The 23,532-nt window shown below is 40.2% G+C and overlaps 1 protein-coding gene across 2 annotated transcripts in view; it reads right to left on the reverse strand.

Moving 5' to 3' along the window:
* The window catches only part of lars1b (leucyl-tRNA synthetase 1b), a 71,103-nt gene that overhangs the window by 14,074 nt on the left and 33,497 nt on the right, over nucleotides 1–23,532 (reverse strand). For both annotated transcript variants that reach the window (XM_034178055.1, XM_034178056.1), the window contains exons 17-25: nucleotides 22,712–22,777; nucleotides 22,136–22,218; nucleotides 16,913–17,051; nucleotides 16,235–16,447; nucleotides 15,705–15,762; nucleotides 14,335–14,398; nucleotides 6,794–6,977; nucleotides 1,752–1,842; nucleotides 1,407–1,547 (exon numbers count right to left, since the gene is read on the reverse strand). In XM_034178055.1, coding sequence (XP_034033946.1) covers nucleotides 1,407–1,547; nucleotides 1,752–1,842; nucleotides 6,794–6,977; nucleotides 14,335–14,398; nucleotides 15,705–15,762; nucleotides 16,235–16,447; nucleotides 16,913–17,051; nucleotides 22,136–22,218; nucleotides 22,712–22,777 — 1,039 coding nt within the window. The remainder of the gene's footprint in view (nucleotides 1–1,406; nucleotides 1,548–1,751; nucleotides 1,843–6,793; nucleotides 6,978–14,334; nucleotides 14,399–15,704; nucleotides 15,763–16,234; nucleotides 16,448–16,912; nucleotides 17,052–22,135; nucleotides 22,219–22,711; nucleotides 22,778–23,532) is intronic.

Below are 23,532 nucleotides of genomic sequence, written 5' to 3' on the forward strand. Positions count from 1 at the left end.
TCTGTGTGTGCGCGCGCGCAGTGTGCTGTTATGGCGCAAACGAAAATGTTCATTTCCACAGCAACTTGAACAGTAAATTGATAATGCTGCTGTGAGCCAATTAAAAAATGATCTTACCATAAATTTGTGTTGGACTGCTCTGTCACTTTGGGAAATGTTCCATGTAGAAAGTAATCCAATGCTGTGCTCAAAAAGTCTGTTTAATAATCCACATTTAAACAAACCAGAGGAAAAGTCCAAAACAGCTGACTGAGATCTGGAAAGCAACTGAAACAAAACAATCTGTCATCTAATCAGAGAACGTGGTCCTGGTGGGTCCGTGGCTAAGAGGATCCAAAAAAAAGCAGTCCATCCAGAGGGAGAAGACACCCATGAGGTGGGCCCACCAGTCTGTGCCTTCAGCCGGCGGAAGACGGACAGGTGATGGGGGGAGTGCTCCCCCAGACACAGCGCGGGCTTATTAGCCCTGCTTCTCAACCAAAGTTATGGTGTAGCGTAAATCTGTTCCAAGATGCTTTGCTTCAGGAAGGAGACCTCAGAACCACCAGAATAAGAATACAAAAGAAAGCAAATACTGTTCTTTCAACTGTAATATGTTTTTTTTTTCTGGAAGAACAGACTTCTGAATTAAGATGGACTTTTTTCCCCCTCTATTTAGAAGAAACTTTATTTGGACTTAATTGTAAGTACAAAGACAGCTCTATTAACATGAAAATTAATGGGGAGTTTATTTTATAAGTGTACTATGTGTAGAGAAGCTTGAATCTTCGACTGGACTGGGTTGCTTGACATGAGGATGTTTCGCTTCAAATCAGAAGCTTCCTCAGCTAAAATTCTTGCTCTGGTAGTCTGACTTCTGTCTTGACTCTTGTAGAGAAGAATTATGTTTATAATATTTAATTATGTTGTGTGTTCACCTCACATATGATCATCTTTCCAGGAGCTTAAAGAAGTGGTTTGTGCTTGTAACAAAAAATTCAATAAGCTCTTAGCTTCTGATGGCTAAAGCAGTGTTTTTGTTGTAAATGTGTAACTGATACACGAAGAAGCGGTTTACTCGCATTTTGTGCCCTTATAGTGACAATTAGCTTGTTAGCTGTGCTCCTTTACACGCGTGCCTTATAAATGAATAATACAGTGATGTAATCCATTTGCTTGATTTTGCTGCTTCTTGTATGAAGTGATAAATGTGACATATTCTGGTGCGACTTATCTTTTCTATCCCCCCCGCCCCAAAGACGCATTTTTAGACCAATGTGACTTATACTCCAGAAAATATGGTATTTCATTGGGCACTTGGGAGAAAACCAGGAAAGACAGGGAGAAGAGGATGAAACAAATATCAGTTCATTCTGTATCAATGATTGGAGCATTTTACTCCACAGCCTGAGATGCACATTTCTTACCTTCCCCAGCAGACCCCAGGTGTATTCACAAAGGTGTGGGCAGATAGGAGCCAGCAGCAGAGTTTGTCTCTCTATGAACTGGAAAACAAGCTCTCTGTGCATGCCTTCAATGGCCAGCTCCCGATACTTATCTTTTGCTGCCTGCACAAAGAAAGAACAAGTCAATACGTTTATCTACATCATTGAAAACCAGTGAAATTGTTATCATTAGCATGAGGTCATAGAAGACTAAACTATACTGTCCTACAGTACACACTGATGATGATTCAAAAGTGACTAATTGTCTGAACTCACATCATGCTTGCAGAGAATGGGTAACTTATCTTGGGGGGACATTTTACTGACCTGAAATTCAAAGAATCCACTTTTCAGAGCCTCTTTGTACATCATCCTGTCATAGTGCTGCTCTGTCTTCAAGATACCTGCATTCATTTCACTAGACAGAACACAAAACCCCTTTCAGTCTGATGTTTAATGTTCAGAATAAGATGTTAATTGACCACATTTATACATTAAAAAAAATTGTGTCACAGACTTGGAGAGGAGGCCATAAGGGAGAAGAACGGGTCGACCAAAAACAACACAGAGGAGGATGGTTGAAGACGAAAGGCAAACAGGTAGGTGGTAAAAAATACAAACGCAACACTTTTGGTTTTGCTCCCATTTTGTATGAGATGAACTCAAAGATCTAAAACTTTTTCCACATACACAATATCACCATTTCCCTCAAATATTGTTCACAAACCAGTCTAAATCTGTGATAGTGAGCACTTCTCCTTTGCTGAGATAATCCATCCCACCTCACAGGTGTGCCATACCAAGATGCTGATTAGACACCATGATTAGTGCACAGGTGTGCCTTAGATTGCCCACAATAAAAGGCCACTCTGAAAGGTGCAGTTTTATCACACAGCACAATGCCACAGATTTTGCAAGATTTGAGGGAGTGTGCAATTGGCATGCTGACAGCAGGAATGTCAACCAGAGGTGTTGCTCGTGTATTGAATGTTCATTTCTCTACCATAAGCCGTCTCCAAAGGCGTTTCAGAGAATTTGGCAGTACATCCAACCAGCCTCACAACCGCAGACCACGTGTAACCACACCAGCCCAGGACCTCCACATCCAGCATGTTCACCTCCAAGATCATCTGAGACCAGCCACTCGGACAGCTGCTGAAACAATCGGTTTGCATAACCAAAGAATTTCTGCACAAACTGTCAGAAACCGTCTCAGGGAAGCTCATCTGCATGCTCGTCGTCCTCATCGGGGTCTCGACCTGACTCCAGTTCGTCGTCGTAACCGACTTGAGTGGGCAAATGCTCACATTCGCTGGCGTTTGGCACGTTGGAGAGGTGTTCTCTTCACGGATGAATCCCGGTTCACACTGTCCAGGGCAGATGGCAGACAGCGTGTGTGGCGTCGTGTGGGTGAGCGGTTTTCTGATGTCAATGTTGTGGATCGAGTGGCCCATGGTGGCGGTGGGGTTATGGTATGGGCAGGCGTCTGTTATGGAAGAAGAACACAGGTGCATTTTATTGATGGCATTTTGAATGCACAGAGATACCGTGATGAGATCCTGAGGCCCATTGTTGTGCCATACATCCAAGAACATCACCTCATGTTGCAGCAGGATAATGCACGGCCCCATATTGCAAGGATCTGTACACAATTCTTGGAAGCTGAAAATGTCCCAGTTCTTGCATGGCCGGTATACTCACCGGACATGTCACCCATTGAGCATGTTTGGGATGCTCTGGACCGGCGTATACGACAGCGTGTACCAGTTCCTGCCAATATCCAGCAACTTCGCACAGCCATTGAAGAGGAGTGGACCAACATTCCACAGACCACAATTGACAACCTGATCAACTCTATGCGAAGGAGATGTGTTGCACTGCATGAGGCAAATGGTGGTCACACCAGATACTGACTGGTATCCCCCCCCCCCAATAAAACAAAACTGCACCTTTCAGAGTGGCCTTTTATTGTGGGCAATCTAAGGCACACCTGTGCACTAATCATGGTGTCTAATCAGCATCTTGATATGGCACACCTGTGAGGTGGGATGGATTATCTCAGCAAAGGAGAAGTGCTCACTATCACAGATTTAGACTGGTTTGTGAACAATATTTGAGGGAAATGGTGATATTGTGTATGTGGAAAAAGTTTTGGATCTTTGAGTTCATCTCATACAAAATGGGAGCAAAACCAAAAGTGTTGCGTTTATATTTTTGTTATATATATATATATATATATATATATATATATATAAATAGAGAGAGAGAGAGAGAGAGAGAGAGAGAGAGAGAGAGAGAGAGAGAGAGAGAGAGAGAGAGAGAGACCCATTCCACTTATAGCTGCTGTGTTAAAATGTTTTCTTTTTAAATAAGGAGACACAAAACAGAAGAAGAGGGTTACACATAATTGAAATATACATCATTTCTTCTAACACTTTTTTCTCTGTGCCATCATGATTGTGTCCTTTGTTTTTGACGAAAGAGAGCGACTCACCCATTTTAATTTTTAATCATCAGGGTCAATGTGAATTACATTCACTGAAGCAAAGTCCCTCATTTTACAACAGCTTATTTTTTATAGGTATTGAAGCAGTGGTCATAACACCTCAAAAGGTAGTGGGTTCAGTTTCCCAAAGACCCATCCCTCTCTGTGTAGTTTGCATGTTCTCTCTATAGCTGGTTGTTTTTAATATTTTTTTTTTCCACTTTTCATTTGTCTTCCACTAGGGACGTTTGGCAGCAGTGGCACTCGAGTCACTGTAAAATGTTTCACTCAAAACCCCAGAAAGGTGGAGACTGGTGTGGTGTGAAAAGATATGACAATCCACAACTGAATGTGCACTTTTCAGTCTGATCATATAGCTCCTAATGTACAGGCAACAAGCACAATTTTTTGCAAAGTATTAAACTTATCCACATAATATAAAAGAAAGTATATTTACATTTCAGCAGCTGTGGTGCACTGATGAATTATTAAATGTGTGGTTAAGTCCTTAGTTGGATAATAAATTTAATAATTGAACAGTACCTCTGAATTAATTACGACTTATGATCACATCTAACAACACCATTATTTATTTATTTATTTTAAACTTATGACAAAGTATGAGTGAGTGACGTGTTACAAAGTGGAATTGAATGTATGAGATTTGGCTCACTTACACACAGCATCATATGTATAATGGCGTTGCCCACATTTTGACCCTCTTCAAAATGTTCATATCAACGGGTCCATTTGCATACAAATGCAAACATTTTAGTCTTGTTTTTATTAATCACAGCATATGCATCAAGACTGTCATGCGCATCTTCCAGGTGGTTTTGTGCGTGTGCAGTGTTTATAAATGAGGCCCTTGGTTATTTCATTTTTATTCTGCAGACTCCAGACCATTATTGTTCATCTATTTTTTTTATTTATTTTTTTTAGCACACTACAGTTTTCACAATGCTCCATCTACTCTTGCGGCCATTAACGCAGCAAAGCAAACGAATGATGAGTTGGAAACTCAAGTTTGTCATGAACTTATTAAGCCAGCCATGGTGGTTTACCAAAGCTTAGTTTTCTATTTATTACTACCTTGATATGACCGGTTTACTAGTCTGTGTATGGTGTCTGACATTCTTCTGTCAGCCAGTGTATACATCTACATAACTACAACCCCTGGCAAAAATTATGGAATCATCGGCCTCGGAGGATGTTCATTCAGTTGTTTAATTTTGTAGAAAAAAAAGCAGATCACAGACATGACACAAAACTAAAGTCATTTCAAATGCCAACTTTCTGGCTTTAAGAAACACTATAAGAAATCAGGAAAAAAAATTGAGGCAGTCAGTAAGGGTTACTTTTTTAGACCAAGCAGAAGGAAAAAAATATGGACTCACTCAATTCTGAGGAATAAATTATGGAATCACCCTGTAAATTTTCATCCCCAAAACTAACACCTGCATCAAATCAGATCTGCTCGTTAGTCTGCATCTAAAAAGGAATGATCACACCTTGGAGAGCTGTTGCACCAAGTGGACTGACATGAATCATGGCTCCAACACGAGAGATGTCAATTGAAACAAAGGAGAGGATTATCAAATTCTCAAAAGAGGGTAAATCATCACGCAATGTTGCAAAAGATGTTGGTTGTTCACAGTCAGCTGTGTATAAACTCTGGACCAAATACAAACAACATGGGAAGGTTGTTAAAGGCAAACATACTGGTAGACCAAGGAAGACATCAAAGCGTCAAGACAGAAAACTTAAAGCAATATGTCTCAAAAATCGAAAATGCAAAACAAAACAAATGAGGAACGAATGGGAGGAAACTGGAGTCAACGTCTGTGACCGAACTGTAAGAAACCGCCTAAAGGAAATGGGATTTACATACAGAAAAGCTAAACGAAAGCCATCATTAACACCTAAACAGAAAAAAAACAAGGTTACAATGGGCTAAGGAAAAGCAATCATGGACTGTGGATGACTGGATGAAAGTCATATTCAGTGATGAATCTTGAATCTGCATTGGGCAAGGTGATGATGCTGGAACTTTTGTTTGGTGCTGTTCCAATGAGATTTATAAAGATGACTGCCTGAAGAGAACATGTAAATTTCCACAGTCATTGATGATATGGGGCTGCATGTCAGGTAAAGGCACTGGGGAGATGGCTGTCATTACATCATCAATAAATGCACAAGTTTACGTTGATATTTTGGACACTTTTCTTATCCCATCAATTGAAAGGATGTATGGGGATGATGAAATAATTTTTCAAGATGATAATGCATCTTGCCATAGAGCAAAAACTGTGAAAACATTCCTTGCAAAAAGACACATAGGGTCAATGTCATGGCCTGCAAATAGTCCGGATCTTAATCCAATTGAAAATCTTTGGTGGAAGTTGAAGAAAATGGTCCATGACAAGGCTCCAACCTGTAAAGCTGATCTGGCAACAGCAATCAGAGAAAGTTGGAGCCAGATTGATGAAGAGTACTGTTTGTCACTCATTAAGTCCATGCCTCAGAGACTGCAAGCTGTTATAAAAGCCAGAGGTGGTGCAACAAAATACTAGTGATGTGTTGGAGCGTTCTTTTGTTTTTCATGATTCCATAATTTTTTCCTCATAATTGAGTGATTCCATATTTTTTTCCCCTCTGCTTGGTCTAAAAAAGTAACCGTTACTGACTGGCACAATTTTTTTTCCTGATTTCTTATAGTGTTTCTTAAAGCCAGAAAGTTGCCATTTGAAGTGACTTGAATTTTGTGTCATGTCTGTGATCTGCTTTTTTTCTACAAAATTAAACAACTGAATGAACATCCTCCGAGGCCGGTGATTCCATAATTTTTGCCAGGGGTTGTACTTTACAAAACCACTTCACCTACCTGGCAAAGACCCGGTCATTGAAAGTGTCAGCAGGTCCTGTCCTCAGGTTCTCCTGGTTGGCGATCATCTCCTTCACCCACTCCACCCAGGTATAGAGACGCAGAATACCAGCATCGGCCATAGTCTCCACGAAGTTAGCATCTTCCACTGTATCGCCAGCATCAGCGAGAGCCAGACGCATGCCTGTGAGGCAGAGAAAGAGGATTATGGCACTGTACCACAGCAGGGGGACGACTACATAGTTTTCTATTTCAGAGGATTCCAAGTGTTCCTCACAAACACGGTGTTGTCAAAAACATATTTAAAACTGAACTCAATAGGTTCTTCAGTGTTTACTCTTTGAGTTTTAAGAGAGCTAAGAATGAACTGTTACTAACTCAGAGCAACAAAGCTTCAATACAAAACCCATCACTGCTCATCTTAGCTGATTTAATATTCAACTATTCAAGGCTGTTTAGAATATTAAGGAACATCACATCCACACTGATACTTTTATTGTAGAGAACCTTAACCCCTGGTTAATGTGAATGTAATTCTGAGACCAAAAAAAAAAAAAAAAGTGTGTGGTATGCACGTGCACATACACACCCTGAGAGGTTTTCAAATACCCTGCAGTCATCATTCCAAGCTTAGAGGAACTCCTGTTAATACACATCTCATCTGATAAATTCTTTACTCTTAAAACAGGACAGTTTTGAGACACATTACACAAATGCTTATTACTTAATATATTTAGCATATATTTAACACATAAAAATAGAAATGACAGCAGGGGTGGTGACCAAGTGGTTAGTGCATTTACAACCCCAATTACAATGAAGTTGGGACGTTGTGTAAAATGTAAATAGAAACAAAATAGAGTGATTTGCAAATCCTCTTCAACCTATATTCAATTGAATACACCACAAAGACAAGATATTTAATGTTCAAACTGATAAACTTTATGTTTTTTGTGCAAACATTTGTTCATTTTGAGATGGATGCCTGCAACACGTTTCAAAAAAGGTGGAACAGTGGTATATTTACCACTGTGTTACGTCGCTTTGCCTTCAAACAACACTCAATAAGCATTTGGCAACTGAGGACACTAACTGCGAGTGTCATGATTGGGTATAAAAGGAGCATCCCCAAAAGGTTCAGCCATTCACAAGCAAAGATGGAGCAAGGATCACCACTTTGTAAACAACTGCGTGAAAAAACTAGTCCAGCAGTTTAAGAACAATGTTTCTCAACATTCAATTACAAGGAATTTAGGGATTCCATCATCTGCAGTCCATAATATAATCAGAAGATTCAGAGAATCTGGAGAACTTTCTACACGTAAGCGGCAAGGTTGAAAACCAACATTGAATGCCCGTGACCGTCGATCCCTCAGGTGGCACCGCATTAAAAACTGACATCATTGTGTAAAGGATCTCACCGTGTGGGCTCAGAAACATTTCAGAAAGTCATTGTCAGTTAACACAGTTCGTAGCTACATCTACAATTGCAAGTTAAAAATCTACCATGCAAAGCGAAAGCCATAAATCAACAACATCCAGAAATGCCGCCGCCTTCTCTGGGCCCGAGCTCATTTGAAATGGACAGACGCAAAGTGGAAAAGTGTGCTGTGGTCTGATGAGTCCACGTTTCAAGTTGTTTTTGGAAATCATGGACGTCGTGTCCTCTGGACAAAAGAGGAAAAAGACCATCCAGATTGTTACCAGCACAAAGTTCAAAAGCCAGCATCTGTGATTGTATGGGGGGGTGTTAGCGCCCATGGCATGGGGAACTTACACATCTGTAATGGCACCATCAGTGCTGAAAGGTACATTCAGGATTTGGAGAAACACATGCTGTCATCCAAGCAACATCTTTTTCAGGGAAGTCCCTGCTTATTTCAGCAAGACAATGCCAAGCCACATTCTGCACGTGTTACAACAGCGTGGCTTCGTAGTAAAAGAGTGCGAGTACTAGACTGGCCTGCCTGCAGTCCAGACCTGTCGCCCAATGAAAATGTGTGGCGCATTATGAAGTGCAAATTATGACAACGGAGACCCCGGACTGTTGAACAACTGAAGTCGTACATCAAGCAAGAATGGGAAAGAATTCCACCTACAAAGCTTCAACAATTGGTGTCCTCAGTTCCCAAATGCTTATTGAGTGTTGTTAGAAGGAAAGGTGATGTAACACAGTGGTAAACATTCCACTGTCCCAGCTTTTTTTGAAATGTATTGCAGGCATCCATTTCAAAATGAGCAAATATTTGCACAGAAACAATAAAATTTATGTTTGAACATTAAATATCTTGTCAACTGAATATAGGTTGAAAAGGATTTGCAAATCATTGTATTCTGTTTTTATTTACATTTTACACCATGTCCCAACTTCTTTGGAATTGGGTTGTAGTTTTAATGCAGAAGGTTCCCAGTTCAAATCCCACCCCTGCCACATTTCTCCATTGAATGTGGAGTTGCGTCAGGAAGGGCATCCGGTGTAAAACGTGTGCCAATTCAACATTCAGATCCAACTTCGATTTGCTGTGGCAACCCTGAGTGAAGAGAGCAGCCAAAGAGACTTACTCTAAAAATAGAAATGACAGAAACAAGAAGTAAGGCCATGAGGTACACTAGTGTTCAGAATAATAGTAGTGCTATGTGACTAAAAAGATTAATCCAGGTTTTGAGTATATTTCTTATTGTTACATGGGAAACAAGGTACCAGTAGATTCAGTAGATTCTCACAAATCCAACAAGACCAAGCATTCATGATATGCACACCCTTAAGGCTATCAAATTGAGCTATTAGTAAAAGAAAGTAGAAAAGGGGGTGTTCACAATAATAGTAGCATCTGCTGTTGACGCTACAAACTCAAAACTACTATGTTCAAACTGCTTTTTTAGCAATCCTGTGAATCACTAAACTTGTATTTAGTTGTATAACCACAGTTTTTCATGATTTCTTCACATCTGTGAGGCATTAATTTTGTTGGTTTGGAACCAAGATTTTGCTCGTTTACTAGTGTGCTTGGGGTCATTGTCTTGTTGAAACACCCATTTCAAGGGCATGACCTCTTCAAGTATTTTGACATATCCAAATTGATCCATGATACCTGGTATGCGATATATAGGCCCAACACCATAGTAGGAGAAACATACTAGGCAGAGGAATCCTTCAAGGCAGGGGATTGCATCAGCCAAGCGGGTGTGGTTTTGGTGTGTCAAGATGGCGCCGAGGGAAGGCACCGTCGCAAGAGCAAGAGCTCACTTGTGTGCTGTGTGTTTTATGTTGTTTTTATTCGTTTTTGGAACACTTGCCACTGTCACGTATGATCGTGAATTACTTATTCAGATCCGGGATAAAGTTGGTGGCCTATCCTATGTAATCCCTGAACTGAGGTGTGCTGACTTTAATGTTTGCCCCATGCGAGGCTACAGGGGCCAAGAGTCAAGTCAGGGAAGCCGAGAGCAGAGCGAGGGGACCGGGCTGAGCCAACGCCGTGTACGCCGCCGACCTGAGCTCCACGATGGGAACGCCTACAGCCAACGCCGTGTACACCGCCGACCTGAGCTCCACGATGGGGACGCCTACAGCCATCAGCGTAGGAAGCGTAAGCACAGGAGAAAGCGAGGAGGTCTGCTCATTAAACTCCGCGGATGTCCCTGCAAAGTCCCGCTGCCGTCTATTTGGCGAACGTCCAGTCCATGCCAAACAAGATGGATGACCTGCTGAGCCGCATCCAGACCCAGCGCGAGGCCAGAGATTGCTCCGTGTACTGCCTGTCGGAGACATGGCTCTGCAGTGAGGTGCCAGACTCTGCCATTCAGCCGCCGGGCTTCTCTATTTACCGCTCCGACAGAGTGAGAGAACGCACCGGGAAGTCAAAAGGAGGAGGTGTGTGTTTTTTTTATTAATGAACGCTGGTGCACGGACACCGTTATAATGAATCAAACTTGCATAGCTAACCTGGAGTGCCTTGTCATCAAATGTCGCCCCGTTTATCTCCCCCGAGAGTTTTCTATAATGTTTTTATGCGCTGTCTACATTCATCCACGGGCTGACACTTGTGATGCTCTTAGTGATTTGAGTGACATCATACATACTTATGAAAACTCTCACCCAAACTCAGTGATTATTGTGGCTGGGGACTTTAATAAAAGTAATTTTAAAACGGTCTCACCTAACTATTAGCATGTGAAACTCCCCATAAGGGGGGCACATATTTTAGACCACTGTTACAGTAACGTTAAATCAGCTTATAAGTCCCTACTTAGACCCCCCTTCGGCAAGTCAGATCACTCCTCCATTCTTCTGCTTCCTTCATACATTCAGAGGAGTAGACAACTGAAGCCAATAACCCGCACTGTATAGTGTTGGACCAGGGACAGTGAGGTTCAACTCCAAGGCTGCTTTGATGCGACAGATTGGTCTGTCCTCCATTCAGAGGATCTGGATGAATACTGCGATGCTATTATTGGATATATTCATTTTTGCATCGATATATGTGTCTCGCAGAGGGTTATCACACATCATCCTAGTCAGAAACCTTGGATTAATGCTGATGTGAGACAAAAATTAAAGGAGCGTGCTGAGGCTTTTAAATCTGGTGACCATGCTGCTTGCAAGCAAGCCAGATACTCTTTGGAGCGGTCTATTAGAGCCGCAAAATGCTCCTGGGGTGACAAAATGGAAGGTTACCTCAATGCAGATGACCCACATCTAATGTGGGAGGGAATGAATGCTGCAACCACATGGAAACCTAAAGGAGCGAACATTACTGACTTTGATCACTCATTGCCAAATGATCTTAATCAGTTTTATTGTAGATTTGAAACTGGGAACACTGAGCCTGTTGTCTTTTCATTTCAGCAGCAGGACCAAGGTGAGGAAGGCCCCTGGACCAGACAGAATCCCACCCCGGGTGCTCAAACTGTGTGCAGAGAAACTAGCTCCTGTTTTAACAGACCTTTTTAACTTGTCACTGCGGTACTGTACTGTCCCTTTATATTTTAAAAAGTCAGACATAATACCAGTACCTAAGAAGATGCCTGTGACCTGTTTTAATGACTATCGGCCTGTGGCCTTAACCTCTGTTTTAATGAAGACTTTTGAGCGTCTGGTGTTGGACTATATTAAAAGTCAAATACCAGTGTCTGTAGACTCGCTCCAATTTGCTTACAGACGCAACAGGAGTGTCGAAGATGCCATCTCCTTCACGCTGAACTCTGCGTACAAGCACTTGGACAAAGGAAAATCTTATGTCCATATGCTTTTCATAGACTACAGCTCTGCTTTTAATTCTCTTGTTCCAGTGCAGCTCATTCACAAATTGAAAACTCTTGGCTTATGTGATGCCATCTGCAAGTGGATTTTAAACTTTATAACTGGTAGACCACAGAGGGTTAAAATTAACAACTGTTTTTCAAATGTACTTCTTGTGAATACAGGTTCTCCACAAGGATGTATTCTAAGTCCTCTGCTCTACACTTTGTATACATATGATTGTATACAATATACAATAATATGATCATCAAATATGCAGATGATACTACTATTATTGGTCTTGTTAATTCAGATGGTGATGACTCTATCGGTCAGAGGTTCAGTATGTAGTCCAGTGGAGTGAACAAAATCATTTAGTTCTTAATACTTCCAAAACAAATGAACTGATTATTGATTTTGGGAAAAGCAATGTTCACTTGCCTATTATTATTAACAACACAGAGGTACAGAGGGTTGACAGTGTGAAATTTCTTGGTGTGACCCTTTCTAATGATTTGAGCTGGCATGCTAACACTCAAGCTATTGCCAAAAAATCCAGACAGCGGCTCTATTTTCTACGTAAACTTAAGGAGTTTACTCTAAATAAGCACATTCTTTTAAATTTTTATCACTGTGCTGTTGAAAGTCTCCTTATAAACTGTATCTCTGTATGGTTTGGAAATCTTACATGTAAAGAAAAAAAAAAGTTTTAAACAGAGTGGTGCGTTCTGCTCGCAGGGTAATAGGCTGTGAGCTGCCAGCCCTGGAGGACATTTTTAAAAGCAGGCTTCTTTCGCGGGCATTACTGATCATTAATGACCCCACCCATCCTGCTAAGAATATATTTGAGCTTCTTCCTTCTGGGAGACGCTATCGTTCTATTAAATGCACCACGTCTCGCCATGTAAACAGCTTCTTTCCACAAGCAGTGATGGCTTTGAACTGTGCACACTGACTGCCAAGCACTTTACTATTTTTATTATCTCTTATTGCTCTTATTGCGGCAAGTGTTATCTATTTATTCATTTATTATGTGTTTGTGTCCATGTTTTTAAAATGTATGTTTATGCACACTAAGCTCTTGCAACGTTTTTCCAATGTAGTTTTACTGCAAATGGCAAATAAACTGAACATGCCCATATCATGATGCTTGCACCACCATGCTTCACTGTCTTCACTGTAAACTGTGGCTTGAATTCAGAGTTTGGGGGTCGTCTCACAAACTGTCTACGGCCCTTGGGCCCAAAAAGGAACAATTTTACTCTCATCAGTCCACAAAATATTCCTCCATTTCTCTTTAGGCCAGTTGATGTGTTCTTTGGCAAATTGTAACCTCTTCTGCACATCTTTTATTTAACAGAGGGACTTTGCGGGGGATTCTTGCAAATAAATTAGCTTCACACAGGCGTCTTCTAACTGTCACAGCACTTACAGGTAACTCCAGACTGTCTTTGATCATCCTGGAGCTGATCAATGGGTGAGCCTTTGCCATTCTGGTTATTCTTCTATCCATTTTGATGGTTGTTTTCCGTTTTCTTCCACACGTCTCTGGATTTTTGTTCATTTTAAAGCATTGGAGATCATTGTAGATGAACAGCCTATAATTTTTTGCACATGCGTATAAGTTTTCCCCTCTCAAATCAACTTTTTAATCAAACTACGCGGTTCTTCTGAACAATGTCTTGAACGTCCCATTTTCCTCAGGCTTTCAAAGAGAACAGCATGTTCAACAGGTGCTGGCTTCATCTTTAAATAGGGGACACCTGATTCACACCTGTTTGTTCCACAAAATTGATGAACTCACTGACTAAATGCCACACTACTATTATTGTGAACACCCCCTTTTCTACCTTTTTTTTTTTTACTAATAGCCCAATCTCATAGCCTTAAGAGTGTGCATTATCATGAATGCTTGGTCTTGTTGGATTTGTGAGAATCTACTGAATCTACTGGTGCCTTGTTTCCCATGTAATAATAACAACAAATATACTCAAAACTTGGATTAATCCTTTTAGTCACATAGCACTACTATTATTCTGAACACTACTATGGATCAAGGATCAACTATGATCCATTACACCACTAATTCAAAGTTGCAACAAACATGTCTTTACATGCTTCCATGCTTTAAAGAAACTTTCGAAAAGTAATTTTCTGGCAGCACATAGTGTGAGAACACTGAGTGGAATCACAGATGCAGACATGAAACATTATGAAGTTTTTCAGAAAAGACAAATTCTTAAGAAATGATGAGAACATGACACAAAGGTGAGAGGTAACTCCAACAGAGTTTGTGTACCATCTGCTGAGAACTTGTCAACAGCTTGGCTTAGGGTGAGGAAGTTTCCAGTTGATTTAGACATCTGATAAAAAGAAAAAGAAAAAAGAGTTACCAGTGAAGATTAAAAAAAATGCACCATTAACTGAATTAAAACATTGTGGAATAAATTAAGTTGACATCAACTGTAATCTTACACCTGTAATCACATCTTTAAAAAAAAAAAAAGCGCAAATCATTACCACACAAACAATTGAAGTGTGGGAACGTGCTGGTGAGGTGTTTCGCCACATCCAAGACATCGCGGACAGACTTGGGTCTTGGATGGCAACCACACAGGCAGACAACCATTCCATCCCCACATCTCAAAAATAACCATCAATTTGCTGCAGCCAGGAAAACGTGGATGCCCTCTTGGCCTTCTCCAGCCACTGAGGTCCTGAACACTCAGGCAGCTGCATGCTGGATCATGCACAGAGAAACATGTGACATGGCCAAAATGTCAAGTGATATTCTGCATCTTTGTCTCCCTCAGTAACAGGTCATTTGATACAAAGTCATTCTAGTACCAAGTACATCCAGTTGTTGCCTTAGGTCACTGGTTAGCATCCAAGTCTCACAACCATACAGTAAGACAGGTTGCAACAGGTTTCTGAAAACTTGGATCTTCATTCCCCTGCAAAGACATCAGCATCGCCAAACACCTCTGTCCAGCAACCTCATGACTCCATGAGCTTTTCCGAGACGTCTCTCGATCTCAAAGGCTGAAAACCCAAAAACATGAATATCACTGCCGAAACAAGTTCAACACTTTCACCACATACGCTTCTGATGGCCAAGTCCAGGAAGTCATGAAAAGCCTGGATCTTAGTTTTGACCCAGTATAATCACAAACTCAGGCACTCTGACTTCTTACTCAGCATTGCAAGTGCTGCAATCAGAGAATCATCCATTCCAAGATTACAGCATTGTCCACAAAGTCAAGGTTCCTTCAAGGTACCTTTCCTCCTCAATCGAGCCCAACAATATATTGGGTGGTCAATAAGATCGGCTGATATAAGACTTTCACAATTATATTATTTTGCAAATATGAAAAGTTTTACTTTACAGAATAAACAATGCAGAAAAACACTTTGGCTGTTAAAAATAGTGCCATTACATAGTTTTTCAAAAATAAAATCACTGTCCTTGGCTGACCCTCAATCAATCCAACATGACTGGTCCAAATCATGTCAGAACAAGTCATTTTGTTCTTGCACCGACACACCTCTATAAATAACCTCACCATTCCCTGAATGCATGTGCAAGGAGTCTGAAAACAATATCCCTCCATACACGTCAGTCGTTGGCACATGTAATATATGCATTATAGGGATTAATATTAGAATTACTTTTTCAGAGTTAAGCAGCAGATGTCCATTGGCTCGCACTGCCTTTGGCCACTTTCCACTGTGGAAGATAAAGAATGCTGTCAGTGGTGTCATCAAGAAATACTCTAATGATCCCTTTCAACATCTGTGTACATAAGAGCAGAAACAACTGTGCCTCCACACAAATTTAGCATGATGTTTCTATTTCTTAATGATTAATGGAAACTAGATATCTGGAATCAAGCTCAAAAAATAATACCACCCACTCTGCCATACTAGTTGCTTGAACGAACAAACTAGTCAGCACCTATATTGAAGATCCCAACAGGTCTGTATATACATGGAATTGACAAAAATCGAATTGTATCTTATTGTAAATTCAGTTTGCCAATTACTGTGTAATGTGTACATTGTGTTTTTTTATTTCACAAAAACCCTCTTTGCTGCTATTGTTCAGTAACCTTGAACATTTTATTCTTAAATATACGGATTATACAATATTGGTAAACTTGTTTATTTTTCAACATATGTTCATGATTCAGCACACTCACTTGTCATTGGGCCACATAGCCACATGGTTGTACAGGTAGTAGGATAAGTGGTTCGGCACAAGGTCTTTGCCAGACACACGGACGTCCACGGGGTACCAGTACTCAAACTCCCTCCTCAGCCTCTGTAGATGCTCTTTAGATATATCAGTTTTGGGAAATGGCAATGTCTTAAAGAAGATAAAGTCCCAAACTTCTCTGGTCATCTGTTCTGGCCTGAGGAAAAAAAAAAAAAAAAAAAAAAATAGAGCCATTAAGTTATTCACAACTGAAGTAGTTGTGAGGTCAGGTCCATTAAGGGCCTGCATGTGCATCTGACTACACACTCATATTGACAGCCTTATCTGAAAGTCCAACAACACAATGTCTAAAGTGCATAGCCAAAGTATGAGGGTCAACAAAGCAATTTCGAGCCTGACCCAGGCTCCCTGTTATTCTTCTCAGTTACACTCAGATTGCACAGATAAGGTGTAGTTCTCAGATTGGAGAACCACACCTTACTGTTTCTGGGTCAGGCTCAAAATTTCTCAATTGCCCCTCATACATTTGGGGAGTGTCCAATTCCTCTTATCTAGATGGTATGTAATCTGAGGGTCAATGAGAACAACAACAGGGAAGAGATGCTGCAGAAACTCAGAACACATGAGGCTTAATTATTGTGTGAATGGATTGTATACACACTTTATGCCCAGTGGTGAGGATCCCTGTCCGTTAAGAACCCCTCCCTGAAGAAGGTGGGCCACAGTGTAGTAAGCCATGTAGATGGTGGAGTCCGAAAGAGACTCGATCAGCCACTGCTGGTCCCAAGGCAGACGTGTTCCTGTGGCAACCAAGAGGCAACACATACACAGAATTACAAATTCTAAACAGAAATATAAAGTGACATAACAAAACATTCTGTTGAAATTGCCTTGTTCAGCTTTGCACCATGTTCACCAAATGTAATAAAGGGGAAAAAAAAAAGTTGCTATCCTGCTGCTTTAAAAATAACAGGCCTTATGTCCTTCTTCAAGATTAACAATAACGATATGACAGGCACATTTATAGAGATGTACCGAATACTGATTTTTAAGATTCTGCCGAATACCGAATCCACTGCTTGAGATTTGGCCGAATCCGAAACCGAATACCGAATCCTACTCCGATCATCAGCTAGTACATTATAATGCAATGAAAACCATTGCACAGTGTATTTCCTTTCCTTAACAGTAAGATAAAACATAGGCAATAACTTCTACCATTATTTTTTTTTATTTGAATATAGTCACACTTAGAGAACACCACTGAAATGTTAAGCTTAAAGCCATTCAGTGTACAGGCTTAGTGTTCTAAGGCTTGACTCTTAGTCTTGTCCATCCAAATTGGAAGTCCCAAAAACCAGTTTCATTTGTTGTTATCTATCGTCCACCTGGTCGTTACTGTGAGTTTCTTTGTGAATTTTCAGCCCTTTTGTCTGACTTAGTGCTTAGCTCAGAAAATTATAGTGGGTGATTTTAACATCCACATAGATGCTGAGAATGACAGCCTCAACACTGCATTTAATCTATTATTAGACTCAATTGGCTTCGCTCAAAATGTAAATGAGTCCACTCACCACTTTAACCATACTTTAGATCTTGTTCTGACTTATGGTATGAAAATTGAAGACTTAACAGTATTCCCTGAAAACCCCCTTCTGTCTGATCATTTCTGAATAACATTTACATTTACTTTAATGGACTACTCAGCAGTGGGGAATAAGTTTCATTACAGTAGAAGTCTTTTGGAAAGCGCTGTAACTAGGTTTAAGGATATGATTCCTTCATTGTTATGTTCTCCAATGCCATATACCAACACAGTGCAGAGTAGCTACCTAAACTCTGTGAGTGAGATAGATTATCTCGTCAATAGTTTTACATCCTCATTGAGCACAGCTTTGGATGCTGTAGCTCCTCTGAAAAAGAGAGCCTTAAATCAGAAGTGCCTGACTTCATGGTATAACTCACAAACTCGCAGCTTAAAGCAGATAACCCGTAAGTTGGAGAGGAAATGGCGTCTCACTAATTTAGAAGATCTTCACTTAGCCTGGAAAAAGAGTCTGTTGCTCTATAAAAAAAAGCCATCCGTAAAGCTAGGGCATCTTACTACTCATCACTAATTGAAGAAAATAAGAACAACCCCAGGTTTCTTTTCAGCACTGTAGCCAGGCTGACAAAGAGTCAGAGCTCTATTGAGCCGAGTATTCCTTTAACTAGTAATGACTTCATGACTTTCTTTGCTAATAAAATTTTAACTATTAGAAAAAAAATTACTCATAACCATCCCAAAGACATATCGTTATCTTTGGCTGCTTTCAGTAATGCTGGTATTTGGTTAGACTCTTTCTCTCCGATTGTTCTGTCTGAGTTATTTTCATTAGTTACTTCCTCCAAACCATCAAAATGTCTATTAGACCCCATTCCTACCAGGCTGCTCAAGGAAGCCCTACCATTAATTAATGCTTCAATCTTAAATATGATCAATCTATCTATATTAGTTGGCTATGTACCACAGGCTTTTAAGGTGGCAGTAATTAAACCATTACTTAAAAAGCCATCACTTGACCCAGCTATCTTAGTTAATTATAGGCCAATCTCCAACCTTCCTTTTCTCTCAAAAATTCTTGAAAGGGTAGTTGTAAAAAAAGCTAACTGATCATCTGCAGAGGAATGGTCTATTTGAAGAGTTTCAGTCAGGTTTTAGAATTCATCATAGTACAGAAACAGCATTAGTGAAGGTTACAAATTATCTTCTTATGGCCTCAGACAGTGGACTCATCTCTGTGCTTGTCCTGTTAGACCTCAGTGCTGCTTTTGATACTGTTGACCATAAAATTTTATTACAGAGATTAGAGCATGCCATAGGTATTAAAGGCACGGCACTGCAGTTGTTTGAATCATGTTTATCTAATAGATTACAATATGTTCATGTAAATGGGGAGTCTTCTTCACAGACTAAGGTTAATTATGGAGTTCCACAAGGTTCTGTGCTAGGACCAATTTTATTCACTTTATACATGCTTCCCTTAGGCAGTATTATTAGAAAGCATTGCTTAAATTTTCATTGTTACGCAGATGATACCCAGCTTTATCTATCCATGAAGCCAGAGGACACACACCAATTAGTTAAACTGCAGGAATGTCTTACAGACATAAAGACATGGATGACCTCTAATTTCCTGCATTTAAATTCAGATAAAACTGAAGTTATTGTATTTGGCCCCACAAATCTTAGAAACATGGTGTCTAACCAGATCCTTACTCTGGATGGCATTACCCTGACCTCTAGTAATACTGTGAGAAATCTTGGAGTCATTTTTGATCAGGATATGTCATTCAATGGGCATATTAAGCAAATATGTAGGACTGCTTTTTTGCATTTGCGCAATATCTCTAAAATTAGAAAGGTCTTGTCTCAGAGTGATGCTGAAAAACTAATTCATGCATTTATTTCCTCTAGGCTGGACTATTGTAATTCATTATTATCAGGTTGTCCTAAAAGTTCCCTGAAAAGCCTTCAGTTAATTCAAAATGCTGCAGATAGAGTACTGACAGGGACTAGAAGGAGATAGCATATTTCACCCATATTGGCCTCTCTTCATTGGCTTCCTGTTAATTCTAGAATAGAATTTAAAATTCTTCTTCTTATTTATAAGGTTTTGAATAATCAGGTCCCATCTTATCTTAGGGACCTCATAGTACCATATCACCCCAATAGCGCGCTTCGCTCTCAGACTGCAGGCTTACTTGTAGTTCCTAGGGTTTTTAAGAGTAGAATGGGAGGCAGAGCCTTCAGCTTTCAGGATCCTCTCCTGTGGAACCAGCTCCCAATTCAGATCAGGGAGACAGACACCCTCTCTACTTTTAAGATTAGGCTTAAAACTTTCCTTTTTGCTAAAGCTTATAGTTAGGGCTGGATCAGGTGACCCTGAACCATCCTTTAGTTATGCTGCTATAGACTTAGACTGCTGGGGGGTTCCCATGATGCACTGAGTGTTTCTTTCTCTTTTTGCTCTGTATGCACCACTCTGCATTTAATCATTAGTGATTGATCTCTGCTCTCTTCCACAGCATGTCTTTTTCCTGATTCTCTCCCCTCAGCCCCAACCAGTCCCAGCAGAAGACTACCCCTCCCTGAGCCTGGTTCTGCTGGAGGTTTCTTCCTGTTAAAAGGAAGTTTTTCCTTCCCACTGTCGCCAAGTGCTTGCTCACAGGGGGTCGTTTTGACCGTTGGGATTTTTCTGTAATTATTGTATGGCTTTTGCCTTACAATATAAAGCGCCTTGGGGCAACTGTTTGTTGTGATTTGGCGCTATCTAAATATAATTGATTTGATTTGATTGATTCCAAAGAACAAAGAAAGAGAGCAAAAAGGCTATCTTCTCTTAAGCCTGGTTCACACGACAGGATTTTAAAATGATCTTTAGGTTTCCAAAACCTGAGAGACCACACACGTGAAGATAAAAAAATCACAGCTCTAACAGGTTTGGTCATACAGTGTGTGGTGTTTAGCCACACGGTAAGAACAACACCACATACAAACCGATTTCACGCACGGACATTCACAGCTCAGACAGGAAATCTCGCAAAATCTCTCGAGATTAAACGTGACTTCAGAGTAAACAAACAGATACTTTGTGGACTATTTAAAACAGAGGGGAAAAAAAAACGATACAAAAAGAAAAAGAAAAGGTGTTCTTTAAAGGAGTGGAGACAGCGCGACCACCGGACCTTCTGGTAAGTCAGAACAGCTGTTTTGATTTTATTTTCCGCTCCGTGCGTCCGTCACCTCGCTTTCTGATTGGCTGCACGTCACACTCAGCAGGCTGTGTGCTTGTTTTGGTTGAAAGACGCAACACACACAGCAATATCAGGCCAAAAAAATCCAACATGTTGAATATCCCAGATGAGTAATCGGAGCGCTCCTGACGCCCTTCAGAACAGATCAGAGCGCTCTAACACACCACACACAACAGGAATATCTGATAAGATTATCTTTAGCGTCATCACGATTGTCGGGGTGTCCTTAAGATTGTCGGAAGGGGAAGATCGGGTCCGATACCGGCCAAATTATCCTGCCGTGTGAACCCGGCTTTAAACATTAACGACGTAATCACGTTGTGCTTACGCGCGGTAGGATTCGGTTCGGTTGGTGCTCTAAGGTTGGGCCGAAGCTGAACCCAGTCAACAAGGCCAATGTTCGGCCGAATCCGAAACCGAATCTTGGATTCGGTACATCGCTGCACATTTATGCCACACCCTAGTAACACGTCTGGTGTTGCGTAAACAATCATGTTCCAATATTAAAGTGGGATTCTTCAGTGAACCAAAAATTTCAATAGAAGTGACAGGAAGTACAGCCAACTAGATCAGTTCAAACTAAACCGGAAAAACCATTACATCGCATATCAAATTTAACAAGTCAAACTTTAAACCATGGGGGTTTTAGGTTAAACATATCTAAGAAAATGTCATATAATAATGATAATTTTAAAAATCTACATTAAGTCCATGAGGTGACAAGGTTTTCAAGTGGTAGATCCAATACTGCTCCATTCTGGAAAGTAAAACAACTTACCTGCTCTTGGATCAACATAGCGAGACATGAAATAACCCCTTTAACAGGGATCGCTTTCCCAGAGTCAGGATGTTTACAACTTGTACATCTGAACTTCCTTCATAATTCTATCTTTTAGATTTACTGTCAATCACGTTCAGTTTTTTCATAATTGTAACTAAAATGCCACTGAAAAAAAACACTTATTAAATATGGCAATAGCAGTACCTGTAACGGTGTAGGCCTATCTCAACCACATGCTTGCATATTATGAATCACATTAAATAATGTAATCCTGGCATGCATACTCAATAAAAGTAAAACACTCACCAAGCCCATAGGTGCGAGAACAAGCATGTTCCTGTAGCCAGGCCAAAGTTGCCTCAAAGTTTCGCCTCGTTTCTTCACAAAATCTACGATGCATTGAGCAGAGAGGATTGTCACACATTTTAATACAAAGTATGTTGTCAATCCAGAATTTGACACATTAAAAGATGTGGGGAGATGATGGGAGACGCTCTGCAAACACAATGCACACACAACAAACAAACCCATCCAGTGTGAATCAGACTTAAAGCTCTTATGAATTTTTCCCATATGGAAGTCAGAATTCCAAGTTTCCTTTCAATACAAGAAAAATTTTGAACTTTTACGCATGCACACATGGTTTCTTCCTTCATGGCGTTTGCAAAATCTCATTAAGCACACTCTTGATTTGCCACAAAATATCCCAATAACGTACCAGCAATAATAAATACAAAATAATAAAAAAATAAATAAATCAACACAAAATTTTGTCCATTTGTGAAAAATCGAAACTGAAATATAGACCTCCACAATAATCCTGACAATGATAGGAAACACGAAATATGACAGCACATAACAAAACTCAGCTCAGTATCTTACGTGTCCAAAGACTTTAGGGCTTTATTGGCCTCCTGTTTCCACTCTGCATCCCCGTAGTCCAAATACCTTAACAAAAGCAGAAACAGTGCACATATTATTGGTATAAATAGTAATGAAAGTTAGAGTGCAAGAGTTCAGCCATCATGAAAGATAGCAAATTTTGCTTCCTTAAAGTCTGGTGTCGAAGATAAGATTTCTATTACTTAGCAAAAGGTTCCAACTGTGCAGTATATGTTTGTTTCCCAAAAATAAGGTCCCCAGTTCAAGTCTGCCCATACCATACTCTCCATGTCCAGAGTTGTGAGGGCAGGGTTACCGGAAGTAAAGCCTGTGAAATCATTCAGATCCATATTGACACACTGTCACGGACCCAAGCAAAATTAAGTGGCCAAAATAAACCAACCAACCATGCAAAGATTCTAAAATCTGGATGAATGCGAACAATTTAACAACTGTAAAGAGAAAATTAAATTTCATTATAATCCATTATTTTGTGTACAGTCAGGCTTCAACATACTGTGTGAGGTTTAAAGTTATGAGGTTTTTACTCAACAAAAATATGAAACCAACACATTTTAATTCGCATTTTTCATGAACTGAAGCAAAGGATTGGGTATCTTGTTGATAAATGTGTTAAAATTATTGTTTGCAAAGATAATACATCCACCTGGTAGGTATCTGGAGCCCAATGTGAAACAAAACTCAAGCTCAGTGCACATTAAAGAGCTTCTTTTTTTTTAAAACTATCAACTGCATATGTTAGTGTGCCCTTTTATTGTGACCAGTCCAAGGCACATCTCTGTAGTAATCATGTTATTTAA

This window comes from Thalassophryne amazonica, chromosome 9, assembly GCF_902500255.1.
Source record: "Thalassophryne amazonica chromosome 9, fThaAma1.1, whole genome shotgun sequence".
Classification (NCBI taxonomy): Eukaryota; Metazoa; Chordata; class Actinopteri; order Batrachoidiformes; family Batrachoididae; genus Thalassophryne; species Thalassophryne amazonica.